The 11,812-nt window shown below is 40.5% G+C and overlaps 2 protein-coding genes across 2 annotated transcripts; both read left to right on the forward strand.

The window, feature by feature from the left end:
• The first annotated feature begins 232 nt into the window (after positions 1–232).
• On the forward strand, positions 233–2,874 carry LOC142153165 (E3 ubiquitin/ISG15 ligase TRIM25-like). The gene has a single exon (XM_075210492.1). It carries the CDS (start codon positions 272–274, stop codon positions 1,856–1,858), a length of 1,587 nt encoding a protein of 528 aa, XP_075066593.1. The 5' UTR covers positions 233–271; the 3' UTR covers positions 1,859–2,874.
• A 5,635-nt stretch (positions 2,875–8,509) lies between these two features.
• Positions 8,510–11,216, forward strand: LOC142153166 (E3 ubiquitin/ISG15 ligase TRIM25-like). Its single transcript, XM_075210493.1, has one exon. The coding sequence runs from the start codon at positions 8,589–8,591 to the stop codon at positions 10,146–10,148; it is 1,560 nt and encodes a 519-aa protein (XP_075066594.1). The 5' UTR covers positions 8,510–8,588; the 3' UTR covers positions 10,149–11,216.
• Positions 11,217–11,812: the final 596 nt, after the last annotated feature.

Consider the following 11,812-nt stretch of genomic DNA (forward strand, 5'->3'; position numbering starts at 1 on the left):
GTATACCAACCCATTTCCACCAGTGCTCCTGGCAAAATGTGCAACATTATTAATGTTTAACTTATTTACCTTTATAATTTTTAAAATAAGTAAATTTTTCTGCATGATGTACCTTTACATATTAGCTGTGTTCCTTACTATAACTGAGCCTGTAATTCTAATGTGAGAAGTGACAAGCTCAGCCTCGCCCTGTGTACAGAATGTGAAACACACCCACTGGTGTCTGAGTGTCAGAGACTTTCAGTTTCATTTCTCTCTTCTGCTGTCAGCGATGGCGTCTGCTGATGTGAGAAAGGAACTGGACTGTTCCATCTGCCTGAACATTTATACAGATCCTGTATCACTGAGCTGTGGACACAACTTCTGCCGGGTCTGTATTGATCGTGTGCTGGATACACAGGAGGGGTCTGGAGTTTATACCTGTCCTGAATGCAGAGCAGTGTGTCAGGAGCGTCCTGTACTGATAAAGATCATACCATTGTGTAACATAGTGGATAGTTTCCTGTCTACTCGGTCAGATCAGGAGGAGACTGGGATTTTCTGCACTTACTGTGTGAACTCTCCTGTACCTGCTGTTAAATCCTGTCTATTGTGTGAAGCTTCTCTGTGTGATAAACACCTGAGAGTACACAGCAAGTCAGCAGAACATATCTTATCTGATCCCACCACTTCCCTGGGGAACAGGAAATGCAACGTCCATAAGAAGATCCCGGAGTATTACTGCACAAACGATTCTGTCTGTATCTGTGTATCCTGTTGTCTGATCGGGGAACACAGAGGACATCAGATGGAGTCGCTGGATGAGGCTTCTGAGAAGAAGAAGAAGAAACTGAGAAATGTTCTACAGAAACTGACCACAAAGAGAGAGAAGACTGAGAAAAAAGTCCAGAGACTGCAGGAGCGCAGGAGAAAAGATCAGGAAAAAGCAGCTGGTGTAACAGAGACAGTCACTGCCCTGTTTAGAGACATCAGGAGACAGCTGGAAGACCTAGAGAAGAGAGTCCTGATTGAGATCTGCAGGCAGGAAGAGAGAGTTTCACTCTCAGTCTCTGATTTGATCCAGCAGCTGGAAATAAAGAAGGACGAGCTGTCCAGAAAGATGTGTCACATTGAGGAGCTGTGTAACATGTCTGATCCAGTGACTGTCTTACAGGAACCAGACACAAGTGACTTGTGTGATACTGAGGACAGAGAGAGACATGATGACCAGGTCCATGATGTAGGAGATTTGGATGTGGGTCTCATCTCAAGGACATTATGCACATTATCTGATATAATGACAGGAATAAATATAGGGATCTATGTGCAGGAACCTGCAGACATATTACTGGATGTAAACACAGCTGGTAATAATATACATATATCAGGTGACGGCAAAACTGCATCAGTATCAACAAACAAGAATCATCCAGAAACACCAGAGAAATTTCAGTATAATCAGGTAATAAGCACCAGGAGATTTTCCTCAGGGCGACATTACTGGGAAGTGGAGGTTAGTAAATCAGGGGGCTGGAGGGTAGGGATGTGTTATCCCAGTATAGACAGGAGAGGAGATCAGTCATACATTGGATGTAGTAAGAAATCATGGGGTTTGAGCATGAGCTGGTGTAATAATCAGTATTCAGTGATATATAACCGGAAAGAGTTCCTGGTACGTGACAATATGCCATGTGATAGAGTGAGGGTATGTCTGGATTATGAGGCTGGACAGCTGTCCTTTTATGCTCTATGTGACCCGATCAGACACTTACACACCTTCACTGCCACCTTCACTGAGCCCCTTCATGCTGCATTATATGTAGAGAGAGGTTGTATAAAGATATCTAACATACCTCCTAACTGTCACAATTGTGGATAGGCAGTCCCGATTTGTGAACCTCAATAGCTGGCGGACTTTATATGAAAGTGGATGGAGTTTCATTCAAAAGTGGGCTTCTCTTTATGCATCTGGTGGAGTTCGGGTGGATCATGCGGCAGATATAATTTTCTCCTTTTTTTTTGTATGTATAAATGCTGGGAGGTTTGCATTTGCTCCTATTGGCTGTTATGTATACAGGAATGGGATGTTGACTCTGTAAAGCTTTGCCTACTTGCAATTGTATAGTAAGTCATGCATGTCTCGTTACTTATCTTTAATAAATTGGTGTTTGTTAGAACCAATACGCATAACTACTATTATTATTTTGTATTATCAACGTGCTTATTATACAGTGCTCCCTCTTTATTACACCCCCTGTATAACACCATCCTCAGTTACCCCTATGTACTAACTCAGCCTGTGATTTAAACCAGCTTATAAATAAGGAACATTGTACATATATCAGTAAGGGAATATTATGTACTGTTGAATTAAATATGTATCAGGTTATCAAGATTACAATCCTGGAATACTAGCACAAAGAAAGAATGGTACACTCCCAAACTATGTATAAGACAATTATTAAATAATTAATATCACAATTAAAAAAACTTCGCTTCAATATGTTGTTAGACAAACTCCTAATTCCTCGGATACACTGCATGGAGATCCCATATGCCACAAGCAGCGGTTGGTGGAATCATGCATCCTAGATTACTAGGAGATCTGACACAGCCTTCATAACTCATCACTGGGGTCTAAAGAAGATCTGAACAATGCCATCCTTATATAAGATAATGTCCGTTTCTGTCGGCACCAATAAAGATTGTCCGATACGATTAATATGGGTCCAGCGCACAAAGAGATTTAATAGCAAAGTATAACAAAATACAAGAAAGTATAACCAATACATTACGCTTGCGCACTGGATCCAGTAATAGTTCATCAATCCTGAAGTCTATGTTGTCAAAGAGACTGTTACTGTACTAGTGGCCTGTGTATATATATATATATATATATATATATATATATATATATATATATATATATATATATATATATATATATATGTTTGGTTTAAAAAAAAAAAACAGTGATGATTTCACAATGTATACAAAGATAACACTGAGAGTTCTTCATTGATTCAGGTTTTATGATGGTCCAGTAAAATGAAGGTCATAGGTCAGTTCAAACAATGCTTCTTCAAAGGTGGGGGCAACTCACTCCAACAGCTGTGTAAGTGTCTTGCCTCAGGGAACCACCGAAAATCTTGTTTAAACTAACCCATTAACAGAGTATCTTTGAGAATTAATCTTATACTAATAATAACTAGTGACCACTTTGTGCGATCGCTTCTCAGATGATACCGGATTCCTGCGGATGAAATGTGGATTAATATAAGACCAAACACAATACATTTCTTAGGACATACAGAAGTGACGTACAGAAAAATAAAGATTGGTTAAGTCGTTTGCTTACTATTAAGTACCCTGTGCAGTGATATAGATGTTATTAAAGGACAGTAGGGTGACTACTACTCTTTTTTGGTAACACTGAGGGTCTGAGTCACTAAGGAGAGCAAAGCATAGAAAAGGAGTAACTGGGCAAAACCATGTTGCATTGTGCATTGGAGGGGATAGTAAATTTCAAATGTGGGGACAGATTTATAGTTGGGTTAGGGCATGTCCTAGATCAACGTTAAATTCAAGTGTAAAAATAAAGCTAGCAAGTATTTGTATGTTAGATGAAAAAATAGCCAATATTTAACTTATCTGCAAAATAATAAATTAATTTGCGCCCCTTGCATTGTATCATGGTTTGTCCCAAAAAAACATTTACTCCTTTTCTTTGCCTTACTTTCCTTAATGACTCAGGCCGTGTGTCTAATAGTCTTGCATAACTTATTTATAATTATTGCTCTCAACAAATATTAAAAATAATATCTATATCATCAGCTTATGCTTATATTGTCAAGAAAAAACTGCACGAAAGATGTCACTTAATTTAAAATGTTTTGTATTCTTAATTAGCATCCTAATTGTAAGACTCTTATACATAATATAAAACAGTGTAGTAAGCAGCACAGTATACAATATCAAGTTTTGTTTTGCGACAGTAAGCTGGAAACAGCATGCCAAATATACTTACTTATCACTTAATTTCCATGTATCCTAACGCTCTCCTCTGTGAAGTAGGTACAGTTCCTGACAACCTTTGGACTCCATCTTGCTGGATGACTAGCCACACTTGTCTGCAGATTACTTAATTCTATTATATAAATATATTATAATAAAGATATTGCATCCTATGAGTTTCTGTCTCTTTTACTCTTTCTCATCCCTGGTCTACTCACATTTTGACTCTTGTTTAATGGAGACTGTTAACCCTTACGTACTGACCCACCTCTGTCTGAATTCTGACCTCACCCCAACCTCAATAATGGCATTCTCCATTCTGTCACCCCATGCTGCTAACCCTGACTGATTAAGGGAAGCATCAACAGACTCTGAGTACCCTCCGCCGCTCCAGCCATCAGTTAACACTGGCAAATCCCCCACTGTCGACTCACCCGGCATAGTTCGGGCGGCAGAGACCGCTCCCACAGACCTCGCCATAGCTTGTGAGCCAGAGTCTCCTCTTCCTGGGAACACTATTATAGAAATCACTCAGGATCCTTCTTTTGGATCCCGGCTCTTAGAGCCAGGGCCGGATTAAGGGAATGGAGGCCTCTGGGCTAAGGGCGCCTCCATTCCCCCGTGAGGCCCCCAATGTGAGCCGCCCGCCCCCCCCCCATTGTGCGCAAATGAATGAACTGAACACCTTTATTTATTGGTCATTTTAATTGGAGACATCTGTGTTTAGCTGTGCGATGTGCAGCTGCACATCTGGGATGTTATTCCAAAAGTTTCAAGTTTCAGCATGGTTTGCATATCTTCCACTGGTGTGGAGTCTATGAGCATTTTGAAAGGGGACCTGTAGTGACAGCTTGTTGTTTTGTAAATGCTTAGAAAAAAAACCCAAAACACCCCCAACAAAGATATACCCCCGATCTATGTAACAAAATGTATTTTTTAGTATTTCTGGGCCTGATTCATGTTAGTACGTATGTATTTACGTTTGCGTAGCGTGTGTTGTGTAAAATAGCTCTGCACATGCCCAGATACAGATATTACGCCAATGAACGCAGTTAAATGCAATTCATGTCCAAACGCAACTGACACTTACTACTGTCAATGACTTAAAAGGCAGTACGGGGGAGAGAAAGGGATGACTAACATAGGCAATATACAGTAAGGGTGATCCAACGCAGATGCGGCCGGTTCAAGTCCTGTGTTTGTCATAACATTTATTTAAATTATTATACTGTTAGTAGCTGTTATTTTAATTTATTATAAAAGATTTATTGGTACTGATGTGAACTTTTATTGTACATATGGTTGTGTGTATACTGCAGTCTGTTCTGTGTGTCTACATTCGGCAATAACTGTTTAGGCAGAGCGCACTTCCACCCAGATTCAAATTGATACGTATCTTAAGATCCGCTTGGCTTTGAATACGGTTGGAGCTACGCACAAATCCATGCTCTTATTTTAAACCCAAGCTGTGTGCAGGTTGTGTCCGAACATGTATCAGGCCCTATAAGTCTATCTCACTATGACGCCAGTGTTTGTCCTGTGTTTTAAACTGGCATCATAAAAAGGGATCATTGTACATATAGCGGTAATGAGATTGTATGTACACTGTGCTGGATGGTCTCAGTATTGTAGTGTTTGTTTTGTTGCTACCAATAAACTTTGTACAATGCTGTTATTGTGGTTCCAATGCACACAGAGATTTAATAGCAAAAGATAGCAGGATTTACAGCAACCATGATGAATCATAAAAGGTAATAAACAGTATAAAACCGAATAAATTACATTACGCAAGTGCATCCTGGGCCCATATAGTCAGAAAGAGAGAGAGATTTAACAATGGCCCAGGACTTGCTTATATGCAGTTTGAATTAACATAATCAGTGATGTTGTCACAAATTTACACAGATAAGACTAAGAAAGGTCTTCATTGGTCCAGGGTTAACGATGTTCCAGTAGACTGCTGGACATAGGTCAGTTCATTTGATCTTCTCCAAGGGTGGGGGCAACTCACTCCAGCTGTTGGCTACGTGTCTTCCCGCCAAATAATCAGTTTAAACTGACTCGTAAACAAAATACTTTTGAGTATTAATCTCATATTGCTCATAATTTGCGACCGCTAGATGTGATCACTACTCTGACAAAACCGGGTTAATTCTGGTGATATAAGATTTAATATGAGACCAATCTCTTTGGGCTAGATTTACTAAGCTGCGGGTTTGAAAAAGTGGGGATGTTGCCTATAGCAACCAATCAGATTCTAGCTGTCATTTTATAGAATGTACTAAATAAATGAAAGCTAGAATCTGATTGGTTGCTATAGGCAACATCCCCACTTTTTCAAACCCGCAGCTTAGTAAATCTAGCCCTTTATCTTTTAGATGACCTGAACCATAAATATCGTTACTATGATATTATCTATGTATAAATAATCTCCAATACATTTTACTAATAAATAAATGTGGATTGGAACCTTGATAAATGTGTGTTATTTACAAGTGTAAATACGAATGTAAATGTGTGTGTTATTAATCCGTGTGATTGCGTCATTACACGCGCCGTACTAATCCCACGGTAAAACAATATTAATCAATTTAGCTTACTTCATCCAATTATTTGACTACAACAGCATATACATGATTATTACTTTACATTTACTTGCAGAAATTAATATGTACATAGATCCCAAGAACAATCAGTGCACAGTGTTGTAGAGAAAATTATGTGACTGGGTGTGAGCCCCGTATACTCTTTCCCTCGCTGTATAAATGGTTTCTTTACTTACGTTCAAGTTGCATTCGGACTTAAATCAGACCCTCTATGGTGATGCTTGGACAAGACCGGAGGTGAGGTATGGTACAGCCCAGTGGAGATCATCTACTGCTGTTGTGTCCTGTACACTTCTCTACCACCAGGAGGCAGGAGATAGATATTACCCAGGACCTGCACCCCCCAGTGGTAGCAATATCCTATGAGGGGCAGGAGATAGATATTACCCAGGACCTTCACCGCAGAGTGGTAGCACTATCCTATGAGGGGCAGGAGATAGATATTACCCAGGACCTTCACCGCAGAGTGGTAGCACTATCCTATGAGGGGCAGGAGATAGATATTACCCAGGACCTGCACCCCCCCCAGTGGTAGCACTATCCTATGAGGGGCAGGAGATAGATATTACCCAGGACATGCGCCCCCCAGTGGTAGCACTACTCTATGAGGGGCAGGAGATAGATATTACCCAGGACATGCGCCCCCCAGTTGTAGCACTACCCTATGAGGGGCAGGAGATAGATATTACCCAGGACATGCGCCCCCCAGTTGTAGCACTATCCTATGAGGGGCAGGAGATAGATATTACCCAGGACATGTGCCCCTCCCAGTGGTAGCACTACCCTATGAGGGGCAGGAGATAGATATTACCCAGGACATGTGCCCCTCCCAGTGGTAGCACTACCCTATGAGGGGCAGGAGATAGATATTACCCAGGACATGTGCCCCTCCCAGTGGTAGCACTACCCTATGAGTGGCAGGAGATAGATATTACCCAGGACATGCGCCCCCCAGTTGTAGCACTATCCTATGAGGGGCAGGAGATAGATATTACCCAGGACATGTGCCCCTCCCAGTGGTAGCACTACCCTATGAGGGGCAGGAGATAGATATTACCCAGGACATGTGCCCCTCCCAGTGGTAGCACTACCCTATGAGGGGCAGGAGATAGATATTATCCAGGACATGCGCCCCCCAGTGGTAGCACTACCCTATGCGGGGGAGAGGGGTAGTGTTGGTGTCACTGCTTCTCAGGGATATTTATATCTAGTGAATCTAATTTTCCACATTTATTTAGACTTTTTTTTATTTAAATGTTGGAAAAATAAATGGTGTAACTAACGTTTGTTTTCCTGACTTGGGAAACATAAATAACTGATTGAATATACAGCTACATTTATACGTACAAAACATTAAAAAAAAAGCCTATCAATTATTTGTTAGTAATGTAGTTGATATATTTAACAAATTGTACTTTAATCTTGCATTATTGTATTAATCAACCTGGTCCCTGTAGCTGTTGTGGTACTACAAGTCCCAGTATGCTGAGGCTTGTATTTCTGTAATAAATAGCTGACACAATAAGTGATACGATGCAGAGTAGCCAATATATATAATAATAAGTAATATACACTGTAAATAAGTAAAGTGAAAACTGGTTTGCAAGTATGATAGATAGTAAGACTTATTAAGGAATAGCAGTGTTACATTTTCCCATTACAAAGCCATAACAACCTAATACCGTTTAAGATGTAACCAGCAATGAAAAAAATTAACTGTTATTTATGTCTTTGTCAATATATTTTAATCACAAAATCGTCACCAACTAAATTACTGTATTTCTAATTAAGTTATTTTTTGTGTAATCCTTGTAAAATGAGAAAATTATTAAATGACCTTTACTTTTTCCAAAATAAGGTGTGTCCCTTAGTATAACTGAGCCTATACATATAATGTGAGTGACAAGCTCAGCCTCGCCCTGTTTGAAGAATGTGAAACACACCCACTGGTGTCTGAGTCCATTTCATTTCTCTCTTCTGCTGTCAGTGATGGCGTCTGCTGATCTGAGAAAGGAGCTGGACTGTTCCATCTGCCTGAACATTTATACAGATCCTGTAAACCTGAGATGTGGACACAACTTCTGCCGGGTCTGTATTGATCGTGTGCTGGATACACAGGAGGGGTCTGGAGTTTATATCTGTCCTGAATGCAGAGCAGAGTGTCAGGAGCGTCCTGCACTGCAGAGGAACATAACTCTGTGTAACATAGTGGGGAGTTTACTGTCTACTCGGCCAGATCAGGAGGAGACTGGGATCTTCTGCACTTACTGTATTCACTCTCCTGTATCTGCTGCTAAATCCTGTCTGCATTGTGAGGCTTCTCTGTGTGATAATCACCTGAGAGTACACAGCAAGTCAGCAGAACACGTCTTATCTGATCCCACCACTTCCCTGGGGAACAGGAAATGCTCCGTCCATAAGAAGATCCTGGAGTATTACTGCACTGAGGACGCTGCCTGTATCTGTGTGTCCTGCTGTCTGATTGGGGAACACAGAGGACATCAGATGGAGTCACTGGATGAGGCCTCTGAGAAGAAGAAGGAGAAACTGAGAAATGTTCTGCAGAAACTGACCACAAAGAGAGAGGAGACTGAGAAAAGAGTCCAGAGACTGCAGGAGCGCAGGAGAGAAGATCAAGAAAAAGCAGCTAGTGAGAGAGAGAGAGTCACTGTCCTGTTTAGAGACATCAAGAGACAGCTGGAAGACCTAGAGAAGAGAGTCCTGAGTGAGATCTCCAGACAGGAGGAGAGTGTTTCTGATCTGATTCGGCAGCTGGAAATAAAGAAGGACGAGCTGTCCAGGACGATGCGTCACATTGAGGAGCTGTGTAACATGTCTGATCCAGTTACTGTCTTACAGGAACCAGACACAGGTGATTTGTGTGATACTGAGGACAGAGAGAGACATGATGAACAGGTTAATGGTGTAGGAGATCTGGATGTGGGTCTCATCTCAGAGATATTACACACATTATCTGATACAATAACAGGAATGACTATAGGGATCTATATGCAGGAAGCTACAGACATATTACAAGACTTAAACACTGGTGAATATGTAGATTCATCATATGGCATGACCTCTAATTACTATGGTAACTCATGGATGATACAGGCTCCTCCAATAATTTATAAACAGGTAATAAGCACCAGTAGATTTTCCTCAGGACGACATTACTGGGAAGCGGATGTCAGTAGTTCAGTGAGCTGGAGGGTAGGGATGTGTTATCCCAGTATAGATAGTAGTGGAAATCAGTCATACATTGGAAATAATAACAGGTCCTGGTGTTTGGATAGGAATAATAATCAGTATTCAGTGATACATGACAGTAATGTAATCCAGTTGCCTGACAATATTCCCTGTGATAGAGTGAGGATATGTCTGGATTATGAGGCTGGACAGATGTCCTTTTATGCTCTGTGTGACCCGATCAGACACTTACACACCGTCACTGCCACCTTCACTGAGCCCCTTCATGCTGCATTATGGGTAGGGGGAGGTTGTATAAAGATATCTGGGAGAGTCAGGAGCAGTAAAAAAATATCATAAGCAATCTGTCCAGACTTCACAGGGAGAGGAATCTGATTGGTGGAACATTTATCCAATAGAAAGAAACAGTGGGTGGAGCTACAGCTGAGCCCCTCCTCCCGTGTAACCAGATGACCAGTGTGTCTGGATTTGTTCCCTTGTTGGTGTGTTAGAAACTTTCATTATAAATATATAAATATACATGTATGTGGGATTTCCCTATCTCTGATTCACTGATAACTCTGATTGGCTGCTATAGCTGTCTGTCAGTCAGTGTATACCCTATTACTGTAGTCTGTACTACACTTACTACTATTGGCTGTGATGTCTACAGGGGGTGAATGGGATATTGTAAAGCTCCTGCTTCTGGAAATTTCAGTTTAAGACTGTTTCTTAACAATACGAGATGGGTTGTACTACAACACCCAGTATGCCTTAATGTTTAGCAAAATTAACCTGATATTTTTCACTCAATAAGTATAATTAGTATTATTATTTTGTTGCTATAAAAGTGCCCAATATACAGTGATCCCTCTTTATATTACCGCTTCATAACGCCTCCCTTGCTTACTACCAGGTACTCAGCATAATAAAGCTTTAACATGTAATACTGACATTATAAGTCACCCTCGCTATAAAACCGGTTTTGGCCTGTGTTATATACCGACATCATACAGAGAGATCATTGTACATATAGCAGTAAGGGATATTATGTACATTGTCCGTGTATACATGATAAGTGCATGTAAACGTTACATTATTTTGTAGAAATTAATATGTGTATAAACAGACAGCACCATAGTACAGAGTGTTGTAGGGAGAATGACGCGGCTGAGCGAGGGCCCCGGGCTCCTACTCTTTCCCCCGCTGTATAAATGGTTTCTAATGGCGACTGTTAGATAAACTTTACCAGAAAATGTAACCAACAATTATTGAAAAGAAACACAATGTTTTCTATACAGTAATTTACCCATAGGGTCGAAGCTATTTAAAAAATACATACATATTTGTTTATGTGAAGTTAGCTTTCCGATGCTACTAACCCTCTGTAAGTGTGTAAATGTATCAATAAATGTTCCATTCAATAGACTGAAGTTCCTTTTGAAACTATCTAAGGTTACCTTTGCGGTACTTGTATCTCAGATTGAGAACCTAGGGATTTCCTTTTAGAGGAGGTTCAAAAAGTGGGAATGTATAGTCTAGAGCAGTTGGAGAACAGAATATGATTTATAGCTGTAAACTAAGTTATTATATGGGTGTTATGTTAAGGGTGGTAAGCTCTCTGTCCATTACTCTCCCCAATTATCTGGCACATAGCAAAGTATCTTGGAAGGGTAGACAGTGAGTGGGAGGTTATGTACCTGAGGGTGAGTATGGAAAGAAGCACTCAAGCCAAACGTCCATATATTAACATGACTCTGAAACCCCAATATTACCAGGGATCTTATTTGTACTTAAACACTGTAATTTCAATAGCTAATTTGTAAGTATACCCTAACACTGGCATCTATTGTAATTCTAGGAGATAGATTAACACAATATTAGCAAAGAACTAGGTTCAGATAACCAATATCTAACTAAGGAAAGTCACCTCTATTAAACAAAGGTTCTCCTGCCCTTCTAGGGTACCAGGGGCTGAGACTGGAGATCTTTTAGGGTCTCTCCCATTTGGCTCTATTATAAAG

The sequence above is a fragment of the Mixophyes fleayi genome, chromosome 4 (genome assembly GCF_038048845.1).
Source record: "Mixophyes fleayi isolate aMixFle1 chromosome 4, aMixFle1.hap1, whole genome shotgun sequence".
Taxonomy (NCBI): Eukaryota; Metazoa; Chordata; class Amphibia; order Anura; family Limnodynastidae; genus Mixophyes; species Mixophyes fleayi.

Coding starts and splice junctions, on each gene's coding strand:
- LOC142153166 (XM_075210493.1), top strand. CDS start 8,589: ATGGCGTCTGCTGATCTGAGAAAGGAGCTGGACTGTTCCATCTGCCTG.
- LOC142153165 (XM_075210492.1), top strand. CDS start 272: ATGGCGTCTGCTGATGTGAGAAAGGAACTGGACTGTTCCATCTGCCTG.